Raw genomic sequence first — 27,914 nt, 5'->3', positions numbered from 1 at the left:
TCTGTGTACTCTTTACTGCATTTGATCAGTTTTTCTCATAATGCCATCATAACTGGGGAAGGGAAGATACTCCAGGGTAAACCAGAGAGAAGTAAATGTGTACAGTTCTGACTGAAGCTTTGACGCAGGTCTGGTATCTGTGAAGGGAGGAAGAAGGGGTGACTGGGTAGCAAGAGTCTCAGATGACAGTGCTTCTCCAAGAAAGTCTCAGCCACCAAAGTGAACAACAGGGAACTCCGAAGATTCCTGCCGTGCTCAGCCATTGGCTAGGCAGGGAGAGCATGGCATAAGCTCGAAAGCTACAGCAGATCCCTGAGATGCCACAGCTGGAACACGGTGGCTGAGTACACTCTTCACAGCAGGCTGTCTCTTGAAGAAGGTCTCAGCAGCACATCTCTGTGGCTTTTGGGTCAAAATGCAACTTCCTGAGGAGCTATATCAGTCAGCTTTTACTGTGTAACAAGCCACCCTATAAAGCAGTGGCTTTGAAAGAATAACTAATTTCTCATGCATTTAAGAGCTGGTTCTGTTGGCGCTGACGATGATCTTAGCTAGATTTACTTCTATGTCTGGTAGCTGTCATCTGATCTAGACTGGCCTCTGCTAGAGCAACTAGCTCCAGCTTCTGGTGTCTCTCATCCTCCAGCAGGCTACCTTGGGCAAGTGTCCTCCTCTCACAAATATCAGAAGCACAAAAGAAAGCAAATGGAAATACACAAGGCCATTTAAGGTGTAGGCTTGGAAATGGCACACTCACTTCTGTCTCATCGTATTGGCCAGAGCAAGTCACATTGCCCCAAGTTTAAGGGGCAGCCCATGATTGGAGGACACCACACAATTACATGACAACGGACATGGACATAGGGAAGGGTGAAGGATTGAAGCCATCACTGCAAACCACCACAGAATCCAGGCTGGTGGTGAAGGCTTTCGTCTCTTCTTCAAAAAGTATCAAAAAGAATGACCATCCAGTACCTTAGATATCAGAAGCCAGAGGAAGGCAAGATATATGAGAACATTAACCAATATCACACGAAACATTTGAAAACCATTTTATATCTAGTTTTCTCATCGGTGTAGGGCCAATTAGGAGAATAAGACCCATGAATCAGTTGGCCACGTTTAGACAAACAGCCTTTTTTCTTGATGGATGGATTGTTCTACTTCTCCTAAAACATTTATGAGATGTATTAGCTACTGCACAGCTTCTGCCTTGGCAGGCCCATAAATAACTGGGGGCAACTTTGTTATCTCGAACAATTTAACCAACACATTTGCACTGGTCTCAACAACAGCTTATGTTGTTTTATTTGCTATTTGGGCCATAGGGATAAACATGTTTGGAAACATCTTTTAGTTTGGAAATACCCTCACTAGGGTTAGAGATTCTTGGTTAAACCTGTAAAATCTGGGGGGTAAGTGATCCCATTGAGCTATTAACAAAATATGACCAACTTGGGGAAGGACTTGCCCTCTCTGAGCCGTGGCTTCTGTATGTGAGAACAACAGTGCAGCCCGTGCAGGATTCACAGGCCTGGTGTGAACTAATGAGGTCTGGTTTGACTTCCCGTGAGACTTGTTTATTACGAGGAGGCAGAGGGGTTTTACACTGCATCTCCCCAGAGTCACAGGCCACCACACTGAGACCAGATGAGAAAGTTCTTCCCCAACATGTCAGAAAAAGCAACATACCACCAGCATACTTAGAATACTCCCCAACACCATGCATTAGCCATGCTCCCTGAACCCCCAGAGTCAACTCCAAAACACAAGACTAAACTTTGCTTTGGAGACCCTTACCTTTTACAAAGAAAAACTAAAATTAATAAGATTAGCACAATAAATAACAATCCAATACATAACCCAACAATCTTCAAGTCAGTTTTCTTCTCAGATTCTGCAGAGAGAAAGAAGAGGAGAACGTTAGGAGGAACCCTACTGGCAGGGGCCAAAGACACCACATGAATGCTTCCAGGATCTGTGAGGTTGCATGTCATCTTCCCTGTCAGAGATAGAACGGCCAACCTTCTGCCACACGTCTTGACATCCTCCAACCTATCACATACACCTCCGCACATCAAAGTGTGCCAGCATGTGTCAGAAATACACTGCAATATCAAACACCGCATGCCACATACACATGCCACACGTGTTCAAAGCTTCCATGCTACTGCTCCCTCCTATGTCACTTGTATACTGCTATAGGTTAAGTATCTGTCTCCCTGCCAAAATTCATATGTTGAAGTGCTAATGCCCGAGGTGATGGTATTAGGAGGTGGGGCTTTGGGGAGGTGATTAGGTCATGAGGGTGGAGCCCTCATGAGTGAGATTAGTGCCTTATAAATGAAGCCTTCAAGAGATCCCTTACTCCTTCCACCATGTGAAGTCACAAGGAGAAGTCTGAAACCTGGAAGAGGCTCTCACCTAACCTTGCTGCTGCACTAATCTCAGAAGTCCAGCCTCCAGAACTGTGAGAAATAAAGTTCTATGTATAAACCACCCTGTCTGTGGCAATTTGTTAGAGCAGCACAAAGGGACTAAGATGTATACATATCACCCAGACAAATCCTTTATACCATACATACAAAGTATATTTCATCTTCATATTCCCCATGCCCTGCACATGCTACACATCCCTTCTCACACCACTCATGTAAGCCCTGGCTCTTACTTCCAAGAACAATTTTTCTCTCCCTTCAGGACCATCCCAAGCCCCATCTGGCATACCCAGACCACATGCCACAGGGCCACTAGTCAGCTTCTGCCTTCCTTACCTCTCTCAGCTCCAGGAAGATGCATTGGACAAGCTGAGTCATCTCTACCCAGGACCAGAGCCATGACCATGGAAGCCAGGATATAAGCTCCCTGAACCCCACCCCACCAGCAGGAGGGGTTCTGTAGTGAGTTGTATTACCCTAAGCTAAGGATCCAGCATGCCTGGGGAAAGCCCTGGATATCTGCAGGACCACCCTATGATGTCCTCCCCATCTTGGGCACAGAACTACAGATTCAGCCTCTATCAGCCAACAGTTTGCAGTGGACTTGGAGCCTAATCAGAAGAGTTGCTGGCAGGGCTGGGGCCCTGGCCCCTAACAGACCCTTATCCTCAGGGGACAGTGACAGGATCTTGTCCCCTTTCTCTGCGCAGCTGGCAAGCTTTCCACTCCAAGCCATGTAGACCACCCGGAACACTTAGGTGGCCATGAGCTAACAAGTAGCCTGTTTCTACTTGAGGATTACTGCCACCACTCTCTACCTATTAGACCCTCTACCTTGGCTTAGTGACCTTGTCTGGACTGCTGACTTGGGGGCCGAGCTAAACCAGACAAAGCTTTCTCTCCTTTCCCATTGGCCCCCATCTGCCCCTAGACTGCCTGGGAACCCACGTTTTATGTTATACCTCCTCAAGATGAAGAGTAGGGGAAAAGTCCAGGAGGATGCTTACCTATCAGAGGCAGGGTGAGGTTGAAACTCTGGCCTGTGAGCAAGGATCCATGCCATACCACGCACCGGTAGCTGGTCACACTGTCTTCCAGAGCGGGCCTCAGGCTCAAGTAGCTGGTAACATTAAATGTGACATCCTCATTCTTGACGGTGGGACCAGTAATGATGCCCTCAGAAGCCTCTTGGTACTGAAGATCCTTTTGGGTCCACCTTTTCCACGTTATGTTAATGTTCTCTGGATAAAACCCAGTTGACTTACACAAAATATGTCTATCTTCATTATCTTTCACCTTCTCCAGAAACAAGCTGCTGACTGGGTGAGCTGCCAGGGGAGAGAAATCATGTCTAGAAGTCATCACATCTATCCTCATAACAGGAAAAAAATGCTGAGCTGAACAAACTGCAGATCAACAGCTTTTCTTAGAGCCTTCAGAGAACTGAGGTGACAGGGCAAACCGCCACCCTGAAAACTAGAGAGACAGGCTGATTGAGAGAACCACAGCCGAGATCATATAACCTTAAGCAGAAGGTACTAGAGCCATAAACTGGCAGACGCATTTACACAGTAACTCTAAAAATTGCTAAAGGATGAGTGGGGATTAGATTGAGAGCAAAAAAACTCGTGGAGTCCCAGTCTTAGGGGCGGGCCACAACACTACCATGAGTTTCACCTCCCGGAACCCCACCAGGCTCTCACTATAAAGATCCAAGAAAAATCCCCTCCTGTTCTGATCTTAGGGGAGAGAAAAAGTACCATTAAAAAATACACCCAGTGTGTTCTCCATAACAAAGGATGCTCTCAAGGGAAAAGACTTTGCCAGAGTCTTATCTGACCTGGGATTAGGATGAGGAGCCAACTCCAGCCCCCCGAGTCTTCCTGTCTCACCTAGGAAAAGCTAAATTTATACTTCCAGGATGCTTCAGTCAAAATGTCTGGAGGCAGCCCTTAATTTCTCATCCCCTTGCTAATCAAAAAGTGGCTTGTGACTTCTCCAAGCAAAACTTAAAATGCTCAGTGATCGAGTTTTACCACCTGGAGACCAGTTTTAAAATCAATTTAACTGCAAAGTGCAGAACACAAGTGGCATTTGCTATTGTTACGAACTCACATACCTCTTTCTCCATCATCTTGCATTCTAGTAGTCTCATTGATCCTATTTGAATTTTTTCCTCACATCATTAAAAAGAGTGTAATCTACAGAAAACCAACAGGAAGACCTGGACTCAAATGCCAGTTACGCCATTTGCAGACTGTGGGACAGTGGGCATGCATGAAGATGATGACGCTTGTCATCGAACTCTGCCTTTTTTCAATTTCTTCTTGATTTACTGCATGGCTACAAAACAAAAATTAAGTGTTGGTCACTAACTACAACTAGACTTGTCAATATTTCTCCCTAAAGAAAATATATTTCTCACTCCCTCTTTAATTAGTTAGGCTATCTTAAAAGTCACATCACAAATATTAACATTTTCTTTATATTTTTCCTCATGTGAAAAATAGATTTGAATTTAGACTTATGGTAATACAAATCTGTTAAATTAGCATTAAATAAATGCCGTTGTAAACAAATCTTGATTAAAAAAAGTAGAGCCATCTCCCAAAGGATTTTTTACCACTACTTCTAAATTGCAGTTTCTTTTAGTAAGAGTGAAATATTCTAGAGGACCACTGTCTTTTAAAATATAATTTTAATTATATATACCTAAGTATTCTATAAAATATACATGCTTCATGAAAATTTATACGTGAAACAAAACTCCAAATTCCAAATACATACCACTAAGTCAGCTAAACCAAAGACTACCTAATATCTAAAGAAATATGAAGAATGGGATAAATCAACAACAGGACTGGTACTTTCTAACAGAGCTGGAAAGAATACTATTAGCAACTCTTGAAGAAACAATGAAGGGGGAGGATATACCTCAACTGGTAGAGTGCACGCCTAGCATTTACAAGGTCCTGGGTTCAATCCCCAGTACCTCCTCTAAAAATAAATTAATAAACCTAAATACCTCCCCCTTCAAAAAAAAAAGCAGTTTTGGGGGAGGGTATAGCTCAAGTGGTAGAGCACATGCCTAGCATGCATGAGGTCCTGGGTTCAATCCCTGGTACCTCCCCTAAAAGTAAGTGAATAAATAGATCTCCCCCTACAAAAAAAATAAAGGAAAGAAACAATGGTCACTTGTAAATGCCCAACACTCATAAGTACTGGAATTTTTTATGTCCATATATAATCTTAGGGTAACAATTCTTTTCTCTTAATAATATAAATTATAATAATTTGTTGGAAGCTGTGAGGTATGTCTACATTAATATCCATTATTTACTCATGCCAGAAAAGCATTTTAAAAATTTCTCTAAGTTCTTCTACGATTATTTTTTTCTTTAATTGAATATATTTGATATATAACACTGTGTAAATTTAAGGTATAAAATGTGTTACTTTGATGCATTTAATATATTGTAATACGACTGCTGTTGCAGTGATACTGTCACATTACATAATTGTGGTACAATACTGTTGTCTCCAATTACTTTCTGATTTAACCCCAGTCCACTATCTAAAAAAATTTATCCCAGGTAAATCCCTGTCTTATCACAATACCAGTTACAGATAGAGACAACAAAAGGATATTCTAGACCATTTAAAAATATTTCCTACAGTTTAAACAAAGAGATAGGAATTCTCCATCTCTATAGAAATATACTCTGCTGAGTGATTTTTATGGGTTTTTTAAACTGAATATAAGCAGAACTCTTTTAGTTTGCTATATTTAACTTTGGGATCCATGATTTAAGGAAAAAAATCTGAAGTGTTTGAAGCAGTATGCAATGATTATTTTAAAATTTGTAAAAGGAGAACTAAGAGTTTTAAAAATTATTATTGTTAAGAGAAACAATGTAAAATTTTGAGGTATTACAGTAGATTGGTTCACTCAATAGCTTTAAACATGTAATTCTGCAATAGAGGGGTAGGAAAGTTAAATATTATTTCCCAACCTCCCTTGCAGCTAGGGTCCCAGATATGATTGGTCCAAACAGTCAGATGCACTCACTTGAAACTTGTACTCAGAACCGAGTAACATGGGGAGAGAAGCAGGACACCAAGTATCCATTTTTGCTGAACCAAAGAACGGCCGAAGTGGTGTGGTTCTGGAGCTGGCAACTGTTCAGTGGTTTCCTAATCCAGGGTGTAGCTTCCTGATCTGGCAGCCAGCTTCTTGATTGTTCCAAAAGCAGCAGCTTCTTTGGCAGCCCACTCTTGTGATGCAGTTCCTAGAAGTTCAGCCTAAGTTCTGTTTTTTTAGCCCTCCCAAAGATGCCATGAGCCGTCTATTCCCCCTAACAATCCCATTCTGTTTAATAGCTAAGAAGGTTCCATTACCTACAACCAAGAATCTTAACCTGTAGCAACTACATTTGGTAGCTAGGAGTAATGTGTAGCAACTAAAAGGATCTTAAAAATGGAATTGGCTTCGTGGAGGAGGTAGGGCTTTGGGCAGTGATACCACATGCCAACTGAGGTTAAGGTATCAGAGAAAGAGGTGGTAGAACTTCAGAACGCTAGCATGTGTGGGCTGTATCTTGCCTCTTTCAGCAAAGTCCTGCAAGAGAGATGTGACTCTGGCTAGGGTGAACAGGTCTGCAGAGATGGAAAGGAATACAGCTTTGCTAAGGGAACTGCTCTCTATCTACCAAATAAATTCACACAGTCCCAAATCTGGAGCTCTGAAGAATTGAAGAAGTCAACTACTTCACTCTAAACTGAAACAGTTATAAGTAAAGGTTCTGAGGAAAGTGCCAAAGCTTTCACAACCTTTCCAAGAAACGTCCTTTAAGAATTTTCTGCCAAGTAACGAGAGCCATCCTAAAGAAAAAAAATCAGATTAAGATGATTGTCATCCCCATCCAAGCCTATAGTTTAAAACGATCCCAGGTAGGCACCATTCACTTAAGACCTAAGTGGAGAAAAAGAACACAGAGGCCAGCAAGTAAAAGATGAGGTTCATTGTCAAGAACTATGTCTTACAAGATCTTTGTGGTTTCTCATGGTAACAATTGAAGAAAACAGACCAGAAACATACTAAGACAGGGAACTGTCTTGCCAAAAAGCAGAACAAAACAAAAACAAAAACCCTAAACCCGGCCTCAAACAGCCTGTGACTATCTGTTACATTTCCCAAGGCCCCAGAGCCACACCAACAGGAAGTGAAGTGCAAAGGCTGTTCAACCACTAAGAAGGGGACACTTTCCAATGCCCACTTGTGTCCTTGAAGATTAATGGACAATAAAAACTTCCTAGAGGGCAATGCCAAAGGCCCCTGAGGACATCGGAAAAAGGAGTTCCTCCCAGAAAGATGCATCAGGGGTGGCCTGATGGAAAAATGAAAGAATGTATTTCTGGACGGAGCAGAGAGACCTTGCTATTTCTGCCGAGCAGTATATTTTAAATTGTTAGAGATAGATGCCTGGTACGTTTGCTGTTTTTCCCTCTTGTAAAAGGTTGATTTTATTGCAGTTATCCTGTACCTAATTATTCATACATTGCTCATGGGGCGGACATGATGCTCTTTAGTTTTTAGATGGCCAAAACATAAGAAACCACATCTTGACCGGATGGACGGGACTATACTCATATATCATGGGCTTTGAGCTACACGCAATAACGGATTGGGTTTTGGTGGTTTCCTTTTTGGGGTGGGGGAAATGAGCATTTTCTATGTTTCAGAAGAATGTACATAGATATTTAGGTAGCCAAAAGGCTGTTTAAGTTAAAACTATAAATTGCCTACCAAACATTCCTTCTTCCCTTCTTAAAAGAAATTCTTCCTTAGTTAAAGAATCCTAACTTTCAGCTGGTGCCATTGCTACATGGATTTCTCAGCTTCCCTAGCAGCTGGATGGCCATATGCCACCATCCTGGCCAATGAGATGCAAATTCAAATGCTGTGTGGTTCTCTGGGAAAGCTGCATCAGCTGGAGGAAGTTGCTTTTGTTGCCCTTCCCCACTGCCTGCAAAAGTCATCTTGGACACTGAGACTGAAGTAAAACTTGAGGATGAAAACCATGCACTGAGGAGAGCAGAGCAGAAAGTCAGACACCTAGACATCACCTATTTCCAGGTTTCTTTTATGTAAAAGGCAAAAACTATTCAGTTTAAACCACTGTTATCTTTGGTTTTTCTGTTACATGTAGCAAAACCTGATCTTAAATGATGGAGTTTAAAGCAAAAATATGAATGAAAAATGACCTGAACTGATACAGCAAAAGCTATTCAGTAGAAGAATTTATCACAGGTAAGGTTGCTGAAAGTAGAAAAAGGTTTCTAAGAAACACCAAGGAATACTATGGTCTTCTCAGGAGAAGAATTATCAATATCAAAGAGACATTTATTGAGCTAGGGTATGATAAGCACCCATAAAAGAGTATCTTTATGAGTAAGTGAGAGCAATTTATTCTAAAAGCAATGGATGGAGCTTCTCACTTAAATAGTTACTGACAGTTTGATTAAATTACGGGCATAAGGCCACTTATTTAAATCACTAAGAAGAACTAAATCACTAAAGAAAGAAAAAAGAAGGGAGGTATGAAAATGAGAACAGATACTGAGTTTGTTTCCTTCCTGGTTCTGGTAGACTTCAATCTTTAACTATTTGGGTCCAAAAAAAAAGTTCTCATTTAAAAAGTATCGTCCTTTATTCCATATATGCTTTAAAATATTTATTGGGCAGAGAAAAAGGAAGGGAGGTAAAAAGATGACACAGATGATGACTTAAGAGTTTTCTTCTAAGTTCTGGTGGACTTCGGACTTTAAATGTCTGTTCAAAAAAAAAACATGCAAACATGCTCTCATTTTAAAGGTATTTTCTTTTATTCTAATATTCTTTTATATAGAGAGAGATATATTGAGTCCTTGTTTTTTAAATATGCTTAGTTAATCATAGATTACAATTAAAAAGCATGTCCTCTAATAATATTATTAATAGATTAGGAAGAATTACTAATAATATTAAAATAAATCATTTTTAAACTAATAATAACTTGGGGGTGGAGGGTATAGTTCAGTGGTAGAGTGCATTCTTAGCATGCACAAGGTCCTGGGTTCAATCCCCAGTACCTCCATTTAAAATAATAATAATAACAATAAAACAAATCATTTTACCATAAATCTGGCTATCAAACTATATAGCTTTTGAAATGTGCTGATGCATAAAAAATTTTAGTGGCTTTTTCATTTTTCTGTAATACAAGTTGTTCTGTTTCTACAAGTATATAGAAAATAGCACAGATGTTAATGATTTGAAATTATACTTCTAATAAATGTGAATTTCTATTTGTTCAATTTTTTATATCCTTAAACAAACAAAGAAATTAAACAAAATTACATACGTGGTTGGATCTTTGATTCTCCACCAGGCACTGATGGGGAAATTCCTTGTAATTTTTTTTGTTCCATCTGCTGTACAACCTAGTGAATGGAAAAAGACTGTCTCAAAAGTAAGAATTATTTGATTTTCTCTGATATGTTTGACCTTTGACAAAGCATAACAAATTGACTGAAAATTGTTTTCCAAAATGGGATATTCAAATTCTAAAATTTAGAGTAATATTCAACAATGCAGTTTAAAAAAATACTAAAATTTAAAATTCTATAGAGACTAGTACATTGAAATATTATACTACAAAAACACAGGGCTTTCAGCAAAGCCCCTAAAATCCTTTTTAATGCCACAAGCCTTTTACAAAACACCACCTGATGATATTCCAGCTTCTGAGCCTCAAGTTGTTCATGCTGACGTTGCAGCTCTTCTTTCTGTTTCTGAAGTTCATCTGCCTTTTTCTTCAGTTCAATTTCTTGCACGGAGATAAGATTTTCATATTCTTTCAGTTCTTCTTCTGTGAAGAACTGTTGCTGATCCAATGTCTAAAAGAAAAAAATGAGAAAAGAATAACCTTAGAAATAAAACAAGAAGGTCTGATTCAGCCTTAAAATTCTATGATTAGCAAAGTACAAAAGTGTCTGTAGTTTTTAGAAATATCAGTGCTATGAGATACAAAGACTCAGGAACTGTTTCAGGTTAAAGGAGGTTAGAAAGACATTACAACTAACTCCAATGCAAGATCTTGGAATTTCTTTTGCTATAAAGGACAATACTGGGAACACTGACAAAAATCTCAATAAAGTCTACAGATTAGAGAATAGTATTGTGTGTGTAGCACTGATTATTTTACTGTGATTATGTATGATAAATCCTTGTTTGCAAAAAATACACACTCCAGTATTTAAGGTTAAAGCAGCAGCATCTGCAACTTACACTCAAAAATAACGATATATGTTATATACAGATACACACACAGAAAGAGATGAAAAATGTAGAAAGAGAGAAAAGGAGCAGGAGAAAGCAAATGTAGTAAAATGGGAATCTGGGTCAAAGGTATTCAGGAATTCCTTGTTTATTCTTGCAAGTTTTTGTGTGTGTAAATCTGAAATTACGTCAAAGTGAAAAAGGTATATAATTATCTATTGATCCCGTTCACGAGAAGCACTAAAGAGAATTCATGTTCAAATAATCATAGCATTCTTCTTCACCAATGTCCAGAAATATATTAAATGTTAGACAAAAACTTACAACAAAAAAGCTGATTTATTTAACCTCAAACTAAAATGACCAACTCTCCCAATTTGTCCAAGACTGACCCAGTTTTAGCACTGAAAAGTTCTACATCCTGGGAAACTCCTCAGTCCTAGGTAAACTATGACAGTTGAACATCCTATCTCAAACTGTTTTCTGGACAATTAAAAAGCTAATTAAAATAGTAATCTTTTATTTTATATTTATTTTATATTTTATATAGAAAAAGACAATGTTTCTTCTTCAATCTATTTGGGGTGGTACCTCTCAAGCATTCATTACAGGATGTCTATGCACTCATTTATATATAGCAAGTGATGGTATAAATTGGAACACCTTTCTGGAGCAATCTGACAGATATATTTAGAGACTAAAAAATGTTCAGAAACCTTGCAAATAGTTTTATTCCTAGGAATTAATCCCAGAGAAATCATCACAGATGCCCAAAAGTGCATGAACAAATGGGTAGTCATCATAGTGTTATTTATCAGAGTAAAAAAAAAATTGAGATTGACTCATAATGTCTAAATCTGGAAGAATGGCTATACAAATACATGATAACCACACAAGTATATGGTAAGTGGTTATTTTTTAAATTGTGATTTTGAGAAATGGCATTGGAAAATGTTCATGAAATATTGCTGAATTAAAAAAACAGAATTTCACAAACAAAAAATCATTTATATAGTATGAAGCCGTTTAAAAATATACGGATATAAATTTACGTGTATATGTAAATTAAAAATGGGACAGTACACTATTTATACACTATATGCTATATATGCATATACTAAATATACAATTCCCAAATTGTTGTTACAAAATGCATAATTTAAGTGTCTACCTCTGGCTGGTAGAGTTACAGGTAACTTCTAACTCATTCTTTAAATACATGATATTTCTAATTTTCAAAACTGAACATTATTTTACAGTTTTAAAAAGACTCCTAATCATACGCAATGTGATTATCAATAGAGATCAATTGCCACAGCTTTCCAAGAAATCAAGTTTTTATTTTATGGTGACATTTTATATGAAAAGCCAAGTTGGTAAGACTATACATGCAAACATAATGGGGAATAAAGGTTAAAGTTAGAATAGACTGATGCAGAATTTCTTGAACCGTACAACCAATTTCAAGTGGGTTTTATTACCTCCCAGCTATCCGGCTCCAAGAATTCCTTTTTTTCTGTAGCTTTCAAAAACTCTTCTAAAGTCACCAATCGGTCTTTGTTAGTATCAACCTGATTAAAGAAAAATGTGTATGTTGAATAAAATAACTCTTTTTCATTATTTAGACACTAGAAATTCTTCTAAAAGATGCTATTACATAAGCTTACAGCAATTAGGGCTAGCCTAACATCCATAGAAAATGAGGGGAAAAAAACTGAAACAGAACTCTCAATATTATTCTAGAATCAGAAAATATCTTTCTCTTCTATATAATTCAATTTTGAAAATACCCGATACTCCCAAAGATCACCAACTTTAAGTCTGCTGATCTGACTAGCTAGGCTAGAATTATCTTCCTTCCTCACCACACCATGTATAATTCCTCTTGAAGCCAAGTGGTTGAGCAAGAGACATAACCTTTCCAGGAGGAGGGCTGTTTTGGCCAAGAGAAAGGAGTTTAAGTTAAAATGCACTCAACATTTTTACCTAAAAACAAACAACTAACTATAAATCAAAACTACAGTTGACAACATTTCCAAATCCTCTTCAATGACTCTTCAAGTTCAGTTACAAAAGTGAACTTGAATAAATTCATTAGTTACTTGGGATACCAGCAGTCAACAGAAATCCCAATTCACCACGAATAGCTCAAATATCAGGTGAAAATCAGTGAAGCAGAACAGTGGGCTTAAGTTATCCTGCCTATGATATCTATTTCAGATTTTTCAGCTTAATAATGTGAACAAGAAATAAATATTTGTTGCTATAAACCATTAAAGTATTGAGGTTTTGAATTTCTTAGCAAAAACTAATACAGCATTTAAAATATCAAATAATGGCTACTTTATTTTTTACTTCTAAAAGAATGTTTTACAGCATTATTTCACGTACATTTTTTAAAATCATGATTTTGAGAAATAGCATTGGAAATGCCATTGGAAAAGCATCCTAATCTTTTTAAATATTTTAAAGTAGTTACAAATAATTTTATTTACATTAAGGGAATCTACTGACTATTCTGGATCAAAAGTGCAAAACCCAATTAAATACCTAGTCTATATATTTATTTTCCACTTTATGGTAAGATTTATTGCAAGAACTTGAATAATCCATAGAAGTAACAGATAAACTTTAAAAACATACCTCATTCATTACATGTTCCCTCATTCTAAGCCTTTCTTCCTCCATTTCTACCATATCATCCTCTTCATTTTTGGGGTCGTATACTTTCTCCAACTAAAAAGAAAAGAAAATTTTAAAACCAACATAAAGGAAAGGAAGATTATAGAAAGGAAATAGAGGAAAAGCATTGAATAATGAGTTCATTTACCTCTTTAGTAAATAGGGCTTCTAATTCTTGTTCATCTAGGAAGCCATCACTATTGACATCTAAAGTTTAAAAGTTATAAATGCAAAAACTGAATTTAATACCTTAGAAAATAGATAATTAAAATATAACTAATTATAAATGGTTTACAGAAGTATTACAAGAAGTATCAACATGTTACAGAAAAAGGCTTCTTTCTTTTTTATGAAGCCTCAAATCAGTCCAACTGATAACAATTCACTTATTCATAATTCATAACAGTTTTTAAGAAAAATGTGTATCTTAACCAATTTTTTCCAAGAAATATAAAGTAAAACAATATGCTATAAGATTAAAAGTAAATTTTAATATTATAGCATAAAGTCTGTTAGATATAACCTAGCTAGTCACTGAAATACCTTCATTTGACAGAGATATTTGTTATAAGTCATATAATGACTAAAAGTAACAGCAGGTATAAAGACACTGCTTCTGACCTAAAATATTTTATACTGTAGACCAGCAAGAAAAACTATTATACTACCCTAGAGAAAAACTCTATAAACATTTACCATCAATAAGACTCAATTAGCAAAGCTTGGCAGAAATCAATTAAGAGTAAAGCATCTATAATTTGTCAAACAGAAGAAATAGATATTAATATTTATATCAAATCTGTCACCATGTAATTTGAAAAATGTCTTGGGGTCAAAGTCATTAGGATCCAATCCATCAGCCTCTTCCCACACCTCTTTTAGTTGATCTTTGCTTCCCTGTGAGTCAATTAAAAAAAAAAATCAAAACAAACTATAAGCTATGTAAATTGACTTAAAATAAAATATAAAATTGAGAAACTTCATAGAATTAAAAATCAAGATATTAAGCTTATAATTAATAACCTATTATAAAATTCTATTGTCTGGTACAAAGAAGTATCTTCATCTAATTACGGTTTTTTTAAGTCATAATTCTTACTGGATGATTAACTTTGGGATGATTTTCATGCTTTTTCTTCATTTCTTCAAATTTAGATTCTTCTTCTTTTCTCTTTTCTTCATTTAGTGTTTTTAAATATTCTCTCCTTTCATGTTCCTTCATCATTTCATATTTTTTAAATTCTTCATGTCGAGCCTTATCATAGTGTTCCAGATCACTTGTAGCCTATAATGCAATATTTAAACTAAATAAGATGTGCTTGAAAAATATAAATAAAGGCTTTCTTGCATATTGCATACTCTCTAACAGAAGGTAGTATGAGGGGGCTGAAAAATTCTTGTCTCCTGTGTTAAATTCTACCCTTTCACTTTAGTCATTATCATTACTAGTGATGTAGGCAATCAAAGAAACTAAAAGTTCAAGGCTAGCTTCAACTTTAGGAAGTTCCTCATAAGCAAATAACATATAAATTTATTTTAAAAAGAAGAAAAAGGAAGGGATTGTATCAAATCTGTACAGGGTGGAAAACTAGAATGGTTTCTAACCAATTAAATAAATCTAATAACACCCACACTAGAACATCCTAGTTTGCTAACTTCCTACAGTACAACATGAGAGTCTACAAATTATTATCTAAAATTCCTAAGAAATTTAGGAATGTGTTTCAGAACTTTCTAGATTTCAGAAAGGACATATGGTATATACGCCATATTATGTAACAGCCCTGAAGAGTCTGTAATCAAACAGATTAGTACTTCCTTATCAGCAATCTCACTCCTGAGCATATATCCAGAGGGGACTTTAATTCAAAAAGATACATGCACCCAAATGTTCACACCAGCACTGTTTACAATAGCCAAGACATGGAAACAACCTAAATGTCCATTGACAGATGAATGGATAAAGAAGTTGTGGTATATTTATACAATGGAATACTATTCAGCCATAAAAAATTAAAAATGCTATTTGCAGCAACATGGATGGACTTGGAGACTGTCATTCTAAATAAAGTAAGCCAGAAAGCAAAAGAAAAATACTATATGATAGTACTTAAATGTGGAATCTAAAAAAAAAGACAAATGAACTTATTTACATAACAGAAACAGACTCATAGACATAGAGAACAAACTTATGGTTACCAGGGGAAGTGGGGTGGGAAGGGATAAATTGGGAGTTCAAGATTTGCAGATACTAACTACTGTATTTAAAATAGATTAACAACAAGTTTATACTGTATAGCACAGGGAACTATATTCAATATCTTGTAGTAACCTATAATGAAAAAGAATATGAAAATGAATATACGTATGTACATGTATGACTATTACACTGTATGTCAGAAACTGACAAAACTGTAAACTGACTATATTTCAATTTAAAAAACTATGAATACTCACAGTAAGTAAGCTAAGTAAAAACTATAAATAGCCTTATTGTAATTCAAGCCAGGTTTTTGTTTTTACAGTGTTTTGGATTTTGGAGTTGTCAGTAAGGGATTACAGACCTGTATGTCCACATTGCTATCTGTACTAATAAGGGTTAAGCTATCTCCCTTTAAAGACATTCTAGAGTGTATATAACAGTTATGCTATCACTTCATAGAATTTACTTGTCAAATTACAAAACCTCAAGGGCATGACAAAGACAACATATTTTAGAATTATTCTCACCGCTTTGATTAACATATCTAAATCTGTAGATTCAAACTTGTCAGGATTCAGGTGGTTTAGGTGATCAAATTGTTTTAGAAGAGCATGGTGGTCTATGCCTGTATCTGAAAGGAAATGAGAAAACTGTCAATGATAAATTACTAGAAGTTAGAAACATTAATATAAATGATATATAAGAATAAGTATTTATATTTATCCCTATAGGATTTTATAAGAAAATTCAAAGTTTTAGTTTAAGAGTTCATAATTTCTTTTAGACTACTATACATATTGTTATTCTAGGCAAAGGTAATGTCTCTGAATTCTAAAATGGAATACAATTTAATATGTACATTTTAATGTTATTTCTAGAGAAACTAGTTGACTATTACTATAATTTACAGTAAAAACTGTTTCATTATTGTAAAATTACCAAGTTTTCTACTTTTAATTAGATAAACTCTAATATATTGCCCTCATCAAAGATCTAAGTAGAATTTCTGAAAGAAATTGCTCTAAAATTTGCATGAAGAAACTCTTTGCATGCTGCTCTAATAAGTCCTTACGGAACAATAAAAATTTAATTCAGTAAATTCATTTGATTATGATTTATCTTTAAAAAAAGTTGTTTTCTTTGTAAAGAACTTTAAAGAAGCAAGCTACAGTGTGCTATTGTTGAATGGGTGAAGCAATTCTGGACTATTTCAGTTGTATTATAGACGAGCAAAATACGTATATGTTGATTTGTTAGGAGTCAGGGTTCTCACTTAGGAGAAAGGGATATACAAACATGGAAATGGAGGGAGGCAAGAAAGAAATTTGTGGAAATGGATGGGAATTAGTATTATCTGTGTGAACTTATTATTTCTAATATATAATACACACACACACATAGATGTATGTTTCACATGTACATGCATGTGTGTACAAGTGTGTGCATATGTGTATGTATGTAAATGTATGTGTGTACAAACATGCATATATTTCCTACCTCTGTCCTATGCAGGTGTCTAGAAGAAAATATTTTCCAGAAGCATTGAGCACACCAAGTGCCAGCCCTTGGTCTGTAATATGATTTCCCACTAAAAAGAACCAGGAATCCTCAGAGAAATGGCTGATTCCAGGGCTGGGGCAGGATACAAGGTACAAGATGAGCCTGGAACATGTTGTTATGCCAGAAAGTAAGAAACTGCTAAATTAGTTCAACTAAGCTTTCACTGAATTCCTAGTATGGCACTGTACTAGGAGTTTTACTTGCAAGGAAAAGATTTGTTATGAGACCTAGCCCTAAAGAATATTATCAGTCAGTGAAATACATGAAAAGATGCTTAGCCTCACTCAAAATAGGAGAAATACATATTAAAATTGCACAATTATACCATCTAACAGAATGGCAAAACTCCTAAAGTTTTGCCATTTCTCATAGCAAGGCTATGAGAAATTTACTGCTGGTGGGAATGTGTATTGATGAACCTCGGTGGAGGTGGCAGTATCTATTAAAATTACAAATGCATATACCTTTTGGCTTAGCAGTTTCACAGTGGAGAACTTATCCTACAGATAATCTTACATGGATACATGGTGGTATGTGTACAAGAATGTTCACTAGAAATTACCCAAATATCCATCAACAGGGGTCTGGTTAGGTGGGTAGGGTATAGCTCAAGTGGTAGAGCACATGCTTAGCAGCACAAGGTCCTGGTTTCGATCCCCAGTACCTCCTCTAAAGATAAATAAACAAACCTAATTACCCTCCCCTCAAAAAAGGTTAAAACAATTTTTAAAAAAACAGGGGTCTGGTTAAATAAATTATGTTATATCCATATAATGGAAATCTATACAGCTGTTAAAAAAGAAGAAGAAAATGAAGAAGATGGTCTCTGTATTAATACAGAAAGATCTCCAAAATATAGTAGTAAAGGAAAAATACAAGGAACAAAATGTCTATTGCATGTACCTTTTGTATAAAAAGAGAGGAAAAATGAGCACTTTTATTTGTATTTGTTTACATATGAATAAAGAAACTCAAGAAGGATGGTGTTGGGGGCAGTGGGAACTGATAGGGTACAAAAATACCGGGGGGCTTTTTTGTTATATACCTTCTTACACTTGTTTTAAACTATGTGAATGTATTGTCTTGTTTAAAAATTATACCATCTGAAAAAAAATTAAGACCCTGTAAGCCCTTCTTCAAATTGTCAGAAATTTTAATTCATAAATTTTGAATCAATAAGAAAGTATTCATAAGTTTTCTAAGCATATTACAGTTTTCTTTAGGTAATGAAATTCAGTCTCTGTCTTGGAATAAAGGAAATATTGCCAAGGTTAAGGGGATGGAAGTTGTGTAAAGGGAAAGAAATTTCTAACCACCTTAGGTCTGGCTTCAAGGATGGAATTACCTTGTGTGTCTGACCACTTGATGTAGGATGGTATGAGTTAATTTACCTCTCATTGATATCCTTAGTTTCAGGATAATGAGTATTTGGTACATGTTTTCTAAGTCTATTCACCAGCAGAGGGTTTAACGCTCTACACAGTTTCTCCAATATGATTCACTGACCAGAGGTACATGTTTAAAATGCAGATTACTCATCTCCAGAATCAGAATATCTGGAGGTGAGATCCAGTCATCCCTATTTTAAACTAGCTCTCCAGGTGATTCTTATGCAACTGAAAGTTTAAGAACTGCTATTCCACCCTGAGTAAATGTTCAGATATTTATTTATTGATGACAATGAACCACCCGGATGACCAACCTACAGGGGCATGTCACAAGGACACAGAAGCCAGCTTGAAAAGTCTCTCATTTGCCAAATTTGGCCCCTTGATTTTGATTCATAATTAGAAAATCCATTCTAAGACAATAAAGGAATTCAGTTATGTTGTCAACTGTTGCTTTTATGGTTTTATTTTTACATTTAAATCTTTATTTATCTAAGCACCAACCTGATGTATATGAGATATGAATCTAACTGTATGTACCTTTTTCCAAATGGCTATCCAACTGTATTAAGACCACTTATTTTAAAAATATTATCTATCCCACCAATAATAAGGTACCACCTTTAACTCAAACTAAATTCCATATGTATTTAATTATATTTCTGGAATTTATATTCTGTTCCACCGGTCTCTCTATATATGTGCCAAAACCATAGAGTTCCAGTGAGTGAGGCTTAGTGATACATTTTAATATCTAATACATCTAGTCCTTTACTATTCTTTTTTTTTCAGAGGTATGTCACTTTTCTTGCCTGTTTCCCTCTTCATGTGGACTTTAAAATTAACATGACTAGTACCAGGGGGAAAAAGTACATCTTTTTATTTGGATCATGTTAAATTTACAAATTAACAAAAGGGAGAACTGACATGTTTATAACGTTGAGTCTCTGTATCAAAAAGATGTTATGTCTTCCCATTTTTTTCAAGTCTAGTTTTGTGTCCTTCAGGAGTATTTTAAAGTTTTTCTCTGTAAGTCTTGCACATTTCTGAATAGGTTTATTCTGGGCATTTTATCTTTGTTGGTATTGTAAATGGAATCTTTTCTTCCATTATATCTTCTAACTGGCTGTTGTTGGGACATATGAAAAATACTAATTTCTGTATATTATCTACCTTGCTGATTTTGCTGTTGTATATACTAAGTTTTTCAACAAGTTACTTTGGGTTTCTCAAGTGTATACTTTCCAGTGTTATAATTATATCATCAGCAAATACAGATGGTTTTAGCACCTACTTTCTAATTATTTTACCTCCAATTTTTTCATTTGCATAATTGTTTCGGCTAGTACCTCTAGTATTAATTCGTAGAGATGACAGCAAGCATCTTTGTTTTGTTCCCGATTTTAGTTAGAATACATATTTGTGTTTCCCTAATAAGTATGTGTAGCTGAGTTGGACATATCTAATCATGATACAGAAGTATCTATTGATTATTATTTTATTACTTTTTTAAAATTAAGAAGACATGTTAAATTTTGTCAAATGCCTTTTCTGGATATATGGAGATGATCATATGAACTATGAGATCACTTTCTTTAGGATATTTTCTCATTTCAAAAACTCTGCTTCATAGCTATTTAATCTTCTCATAGTCTAAAACTGAAAGAATGGAGCAGGGGATGAATAGGCAGAGCAGAGAGGATTTTTAGGACAGTGAAACTACTCTGTATGATACTATAATGATAGATGCATGTCATTATAAATTTGTCTAAACCCACAGAATGTACAACATCAAAAGTGAACTCTAATATAAACTATGGATTTGGGGTGATTTTGATGTGTCAGTGTAGGTTCAGTTATAACAAATGTACCACTCTGGTGGGAGATGTTGGTGTTGGGGAAGGCTGTGAATGTTTGGGAACAGGTGATGTATGGGAAATCTCTGTACCTTCCCCTCAATCTTACTATGAACCTTATATTGCTCTAAATTTTTTTCTTAATTTAAAAATACACAAATTTCAAAGATTGATTCCAATTTATTACTTGTCTTTTGACTTTACGATCTCTTTTGTCACAACAGAATTTTTTTCTTCTTATATCTATTCATATGATAACTTATAGTATTAGACTTCCTAAAACTAAGTCAATATTGCATTCCTGAAATAAATACACTTGCTATGATAGAGTATTCTTTTATTGTTCAACAATTTTGGTTTTGGCATCAATTTACAACAAGAGTGTGGAAGTTTCCTTCTTCATCTATGCTCTGGAGTACTTTAAATAGCACTGACAATCGGCTTTTTAATTTTTTGATGGAATTCCCTTTGACACTGTCTGAACCTAGTGTTTATGAGGCGCTAGCTCGAACAATGTTTCTATTTAATCTGTGGAAACTGTTCTAATCGAATTTTCTCTCTGTTTCCTTTTGGTTTGCTTTGATGTTATTTTTCCTTTTTTAAATCAGTAGGTTAATTCATTACTTTTCATTCTTCGTTTTTATTGATATAATTACTTAAGGCTAATCATTTTGATTTTTGAATGATGTGACTATATAACCTATTTTAAAAATTAAATTTTAAAAAATTAAGAGAAGCCATATCAATACTAGCATTAAATTTTGACTAGAGGAACATAGTAAACTGACCTCAAAAACCACATATTGAAATTTTCCTACCTTTTCTTTAGCACTTACCTTGAAGGGAATCCAATTTCGCTTTAATCAGCATTCTCAACCTTGCCACTTCTTGCCTTTTCAGTTCATCAAGTTTTGTCCTCACATGGTGACTCACTAAATCCAGCTCTTTGCTTAGCCTCCCACTCTGTTAACAAAATTAATAAATTAATTTTATCTATTCTACTGCATATTTAGACAAGACACAGTATATTTAAAGTAGGGTTATAATAAAGTAGTGTTAAATACTTTTGACTAATTTAGATAAATTTGATATTACAAACAGCATTTCTTTCAGAAGATATTCAGTTTGTAACTCTAAAATCAAGATGTCTAAAAGCCTTATAATTTAGAAAAGCATAATTAAAGCACAAAGAAGAAACTCAAAGGGTAACTTAAATTCTAAAATGATGCAACCACTTTGGAAGACAATTTGCAATTCCTCAAATAGTAGAACATGGAGTTACCACATGACCCTGCAATTCCATTCCTAGGTGTAGACCTAAAAGAGTTGAAACATATGTTCACATAAAGTCTTGTATATGAATGTTCATAGCAGCATTATTCATACTAGCCAAAAAAAGGAGAAATAACCCAAATGTCCATCAACTGATGAATTGATAAAATATGGAATAGCCATACTGCAGAATATTATTTAGCCATTAAAAGAAGTGGACATACTGATACATGCTACAACATGACGAACATTAAAAAATATTAAGTCAAAGAAGCCAGGCACAAAAGGCCATATTTTGTACGACTCCATTTATATGAAATGTCCAGAACAGACAAATCCATAGAGATAGAAAGTAGCTTAATGGTTGCCAGGGGCTGAGGAGAGAGAAGAAAGGGGGAATGATTGCTTAGTGGCTATAGGGTTTCTTTGGCAGGGAAATTAAACTTCTCTAAAATTAGATCGTGGTGATGGTTAAAACAACTTGGCCTCCTTAATAGGTCTTTCCATGTATAAATAGCTTTTCAGAATTCATCTTTCTTAGCTTGTCTCCTTTGATTACTTTTTTCACAGATGAGTAATCAGATACACGTTTCAAAATTTAAGAAACAAAACAGCCAGTGGTTTACTTTCTCTTGTTTATAAATTCACCTACCATCACAAACTGCAAATCTAACTAGCAATCAGGCACACAAATCCTTCAGGACTGAGTCAAGGGGGCCTGCTGAGGAAGGGAAGGAAGAGAAATCCCATAAAGGACACCAAGAGAGAATGTTCAGCAAGGGAGAAGGAGAGCTGGGAGAATATGCAGAAGCAAAAAGAGCAGTGCAATTTCAAGGAGCAAATGGTCATTACAAAACAATGGTTCTCAAGTGTGGTCCCCAGGTGGAGGCAGCAGTATCACCTGGGAACTTCAGAAATGCAGGTCCTAGACTTACTGTATCAGAAAGTCTGCAGAAAGGGCCCAGAAGTCTGTTCTAATAATTTAAAATCTGAGAACCACTGAGATAAAATAAAGGAGTCCAGGAAGAAGAGAAATAAAAAGTGCTCACTAGATTCAGCAATTAAGAAGTCACTGACACCATTCACAAAAGTACATTCAGGGGGAGGGTATAGCTCAGTGCAGGGTGCATGCCTAGCATGCACAAGGTCCTGGGTTCAATCCCCAGTACCTCCATTGAAATAGATAGATAGATAGATAGATAGATAGATAGATAGATAGATAGATAGATAGATAGACAGACAGACTGACCGACCGACCGACCTAATTACCTCCACCCCGAAAAATGAAAAACAAAAACAAATAAACAAAAGTACATTCAGGGAAGTGGAGCAGGCAGAGCCATAATCTTTCTAGTTAGCAATGTTTGGTAAGTAAAGAAATGTGGTATGATTTCCCTTCCAAACGTTTGGCTGAAAAGGAAAAAACAACTTCTAACTTTTTTTTCCCAGTTTTTCCTGAGACAAGAATCTTTGCTGAGCTATCTGTAATGATTTCGTTGGCTTGGGTTTTATGGTCTATTTTTACTCCTCTTTTTTTCCCTGTTGAATAACTGTTAAACTTACATCATTTTGTCTCCCCCCTTTCCAACCCCACAGGGAATAGGAATTGACTATGAAAGGACGACAGTAATAAAAGTATTCCTACACCAAAGACAAGCTTGTTGTCTTCTTTTCCCTGATTATCTCTATATAGTAACTCCCATTACCCACATTTTCTATTATCCCCCAATTAATACTCAATCCTAACTTAAGTAAATAAGAGACACTGAAAGTTCTACATTAAATACAATTTACCCCAGGAAATTAGGTCAAATGAATTTTTTGGAAACACAAGATTATTCTTAAGACAATTCAGGGGATTGATGGAATTATGCTAAGTCAAATAAGTCAGACAGAGAAAGACAAACACTGCATGACACATGTGGAATCTAAAAAAAACGAAACAAGCAAACCTACCAAACAAAATAAAACCAGACATAGATACAGAGAACAGGTTGGTGGTTGCCAGAGTGAAAGGAAGTTGGGGATTATAAAATGGTTGACGGGGATCAAGAGGTACAAACGTCCAGATATAAAATAAATAAGTCATGGGGATGTAATATACAGCATGGGGAATATAGACAATATTATTGTATTAGCTTTGTAGGGTAGCAGATGGTTACTAGACTTATAGTGGTGGTCATTTCACAATATATACAAATGTCCAATTGCTATGGTGTACACATGAAACTAACATAATATTGCATGTCAAATATACTTCAATTAAAAAAAAGACAATTCAGGGGAATTACTGGCATAATGCTGTTACCTTTCTTCCAGAACAGTTCACAGCCTCCAAGAGAAGAGCTAAAATCTACACAGAGGTTCTGATAGTTGCCACAACCTGAGGTGGGTCAGACTTTCAAAGGGGCCCACACTAGGGACAGAGACTAAAATAAGAAGTATGTTTGACCCAGAAAGTTCCCTTCAAAGTTCTCTAATTGTGATTCTGGATACAGGTGAGATAATTTTTTAGGAAAGTTAAAACCAGATAAATAAAAATAACATAAGCAAATCAACAAAACTGTATGAAGAGGTGTAACTGAAGGTTTAAAATTAAGTCATTGGTAATTTCTTTACTGCTGACTCAGTATTAACCCAACTAAATGAGTTCAATGCCCTTACAAGATGGACTTTGAAAGACTCTCTCATGTCAGATCTTGTTTTTACACCCTCCTTTCTTTATTATGAGTACTAAGGAGATGTCTAGGGCTAGGGAAACGTCTAATAAATGGAGTTCTTAGGACAGAGGCAAATAATTAAACCTCCCCTATTGAGGTAAGATATGGCCCATTCCCACTTTTTTTAATCTAGACCTGATTAAAACAGCAGAACTAAACCTATTCTAAACCTTTGAAAAGCTTCCTGCTGTCCTCACATCATGATTCAAGCCCCTTAACATGATGTACAAGGCCCTCTGTCACCTAGCCCATAACTCTTTCAAGCTCATCTTTTAGCCTGTCATGACCTCCACTTCCCAGTCTAGGTTCCCAGCAACAGTTACTACTTCCACATTCCTATATATCTCCTGTCTCTGTACTCTTGCACCTTAGCCTAGGATGCCTCCCAGTCTTTCTCCTTTTCTCAGCCACATCTTTAAGTATGGGCATAATATCTACCAGGATGAAAGACTTCCTACCTTTCCCCTCTGCTTCATACTGAATTAGGTGTCCATCCTCTTTGTCTCCAATATATATTATACACTCATCATATATTCATCTTAATAATCTTTTTCTAGATATTAGTCTCCCTCGAGGCTTCTTTAAGGGCTGAGAATGAGTCTCATCCTTGTAATTCCAGTACTTAGCTCAGTGTCCGGCATGCTCAAATGTTTGTTAAATAATATTTAATTACATTTACCTTTATATCCTCTATGTCTGCTTTCTGGAGCTTTTCTCTGAAATGACTATCTGTTTCCAGCACATCAATCACTTGCTTGAGGTATTCATCATAATAAAGTCCAGTATCCTTCAAATTAAGAAACAAACAATAACTCTCCTGAAAGTTTTTCCTCCCCTGTATCTAAAGATCTCAACCCAAAAAAAAAAAAAAAGTCTAGCAAAATGGCATTGAGACATACCTACTTTGATGGTTTGGACGAAGTTAAAAGCTGTATTTCTCAAATGAAGAGAGTTGTATCAGAATCAATATCATGTTTTACTCTTATATAAAGGTACATTTTTCTCTATGGCTTAGACAACGAAGATTCAATCAATAAGACTAATAGGTTTTACCCCATTGTCACCTGTCTCTCCTCATTGCTATCTATCTCTCCTTTGAATATAATACAATGTTTTCTTAGCTGGTTATAAAAATATTGGAAATATAGCATGATTAATTCTTCTATGCACTATCTAATATCCTAACCACATTAAATAAACATTGCCTAATATTAAACATGTGCCAATACTCTTTTCACTGCTATTTCAGAAATAATTCCTAAATGTCCAATTCTATAAGTAAAATATACTGGCAATATTTTAGTTAAAATTCTTCCCACAAGGTTATCTTTATCATTTCACTTACTGGTGGTTCTATCTTTGCACTGTCCACAGGCTGAGTATTTTTCACTTTTGTCTTGTCTATGTCTATAGGCACAGCTTCAAGAGCAGTAAGTACACATGTAATGAAGAGAAAACAATATTGTAGCAGTATGGTCCTCCACTTCATCTGAAATAAAGGTATAATTATATTAAGTCCTAAACAAAGTTTTCAAACTATATATACATGCATTCCTAATACTACATTAATAATATATTCAATTTCAGGAAGTTTAATTCAACAAGAATTCTAGGAAAGGGGTTAAAATAGATTATAACTTATCAAAAATAATGCTTAAAACAGACCACTAAGAAAATCAAGGGAGTAATGCTCTTCAGCTAAAATTAAAAAGGCAAGTAAACTGCTTATATAGTATAACAAAACATTTGGTTAATTATAAAAGCTTTAAATAAAGATGGTAATGAGGAACTCAAATTTTAAAAAAATAAATAGCCCAAATTTAAGTTAGGAAGAAGCAAGGGTAAACTATATATTTTTTCCTCAAATAAAATACAAAAGAGCCAAAATGATTCCTGGACATAATATTTAAATTAGCTTTAATCTAATTTTGAAAATAAGTTGCTTTATGAACATAAGCTGATTAAGAGACAAATAACTAGCTACAAATATTCTCTTAACCTTGCTAAACGTTATTTTATCATAGCCAACAATCATTTGCTAAAATTCTTTTTGGTTAATAATTTTTCAAATAAATAGGTCAATAAAATATCAAGCAGAATATAACAAAGTTAAAGTAAAAGAGGAGCAAACATTGCTGGTCCTACAATATTATTCAAATCTTGCTCATTCAGTTTTTACTTCATAAGTTCTTTGTAGCTCCAGAGGATCTACTACAAGAATTAGAATGAATAAAAAGCTCATACTTAATTGACTCTATACATATAGACTGATGTTAGGATTCAAGCCAAAAGTAATGGATGGTCTGACCATCAATCTGGAATATGCATTATTTAATTCAGAGGTTCCCAAATTTAGCTGGCAATTGACTTTTCTTTAAGTAACATGTTTTTATCCACAAAACACAATTTGGAAGAGTGGATTGCCTCATTTACACCACAACCCTAGGTAGTACATAGAACAGTAACTCATTTTACAGATGAAGAAATTTCTAATTGAATCAATTCACTCAGAGTATTGTCTGGCATTAACAAAATCACTAGAATCTACATTTTAGTGCTTTTTCTAGTATATCAATTTTTCAGCATCTTTATTGAGCTATAATTCACATGCCATAAAACTTATCCATTGAAAGTACGGGATTTGACTATTCCCAAAGATGCACTCAAATTTTAGTTCTCAAACTTGAAGAATAAAATCACCTGGGAGCTTATCAGAAATGCAAATTCTCAGGTTGTACCCAAGACCTCTGGAATCAGAATCTCTGGGGTGGGGCCCCAGAATTTGTTTTAACAAACATTCCAGGTGAATCCTACATACGTATGCTCAAGCCCAGGATTCACTCTTTTCTAGGACACTAGTTCTTCAACACAATTATAAGCATGTTTTATAATGAAATGTTTGGGAGATGCTGGCTCAATGAAGACAAATAGGTTTCTATTTCACAAGACTTTCAGAACTTGTGATGGGCTACTATGCATTACAAATCTCTAATACAAGGATGGTTTGTTTCCCCACAGAATCTTTTCCCAACTACGGATCACCTCCTCTTCCCACAATTATTTTTTAGGACAACAAATGTTTATCTCTCATTCATGCTTCATGCCCATTGCAGGTATATGTTTTGTTTTTGCTTTTTTGAGATATAATTTACATGCTATAAAATTTACCCTTTTAAAATTATACAATTCAGTGGTTTTTAGTATATTCTCCATACTGTGCAATTATCACCATTACCCAATTTTAGAACATTTTCATCGCTCCAAAAAGAAACCCCCTAACCATTAGCAGTCACTCCCCATTCTTTTATTCTCTGGGTCTCTGGTAACTATTAATCTACCTTCACTCAGTCTGAATAGATTTGCTTACTCTGGACATTTCATATAAATGGAATCATACAACATGTGGCCTTTCACACCTGGCTTTTTTCATTTAGCATTATGTTTTCAAGGTACAAGCATGTTGTAATATGAAGTA

General features: G+C 35.5%; 2 protein-coding genes across 8 annotated transcripts in view; both read right to left on the bottom strand.

Moving 5' to 3' along the window:
• NCR3LG1 (natural killer cell cytotoxicity receptor 3 ligand 1) lies at positions 1-8,724 on the bottom strand. Its single transcript, XM_072969622.1, has 4 exons — positions 6,508-8,724; positions 4,558-4,781; positions 3,446-3,766; positions 1-1,897 (listed from the first exon to the last, which is right to left on the bottom strand). Exons 2-4 carry the CDS (start codon positions 4,577-4,579, stop codon positions 1,797-1,799), a joined length of 444 nt encoding a protein of 147 aa, XP_072825723.1. The 5' UTR covers positions 4,580-4,781; positions 6,508-8,724; the 3' UTR covers positions 1-1,796.
• Positions 8,725-9,157: 433 nt separating this feature from the next.
• The window catches only part of NUCB2 (nucleobindin 2), a 31,897-nt gene continuing 13,140 nt past the window's right edge, over positions 9,158-27,914 (bottom strand). For all 7 annotated transcript variants that reach the window (XM_072969618.1, XM_072969619.1, XM_072969616.1 and 4 more), the window contains 12 exons: positions 25,785-25,928; positions 25,119-25,226; positions 21,284-21,410; positions 16,171-16,274; positions 14,540-14,725; positions 14,247-14,337; positions 13,589-13,647; positions 13,402-13,494; positions 12,240-12,329; positions 10,206-10,376; positions 9,842-9,920; positions 9,158-9,270 (listed from right to left, as the gene is read on the bottom strand). In XM_072969618.1, the coding sequence (XP_072825719.1) occupies positions 9,263-9,270; positions 9,842-9,920; positions 10,206-10,376; positions 12,240-12,329; positions 13,402-13,494; positions 13,589-13,647; positions 14,247-14,337; positions 14,540-14,725; positions 16,171-16,274; positions 21,284-21,410; positions 25,119-25,226; positions 25,785-25,928 (1,260 nt within the window). In that variant the 3' untranslated portion in view covers positions 9,158-9,262. The remainder of the gene's footprint in view (positions 9,271-9,841; positions 9,921-10,205; positions 10,377-12,239; positions 12,330-13,401; positions 13,495-13,588; positions 13,648-14,246; positions 14,338-14,539; positions 14,726-16,170; positions 16,275-21,283; positions 21,411-25,118; positions 25,227-25,784; positions 25,929-27,914) is intronic.

The sequence above is a fragment of the Vicugna pacos genome, chromosome 10, assembly GCF_048564905.1.
Source record: "Vicugna pacos chromosome 10, VicPac4, whole genome shotgun sequence".
Lineage (NCBI taxonomy): Eukaryota > Metazoa > Chordata > Mammalia > Artiodactyla > Camelidae > Vicugna > Vicugna pacos.
Note: the sequence above shows the minus strand (reverse complement) of the source record. Positions and strands in the feature narration are given on the sequence as shown.

Excerpts from the sequence above, each read along its gene's own strand:
- NCR3LG1 (XM_072969622.1), bottom strand. The coding sequence starts at position 4,579 with ATGCAAGATGATGGAGAAAGAG. Across the intron at positions 3,767-4,557 it reads GCAAGATGATGGAGAAAGAG|CTCACCCAGTCAGCAGCTTG; the intron begins GTATGTGAGTTC and ends CTCCCCTGGCAG. Across the intron at positions 1,898-3,445 it reads CCTCACCCTGCCTCTGATAG|AATCTGAGAAGAAAACTGAC; the intron begins GTAAGCATCCTC and ends TTCTCTCTGCAG.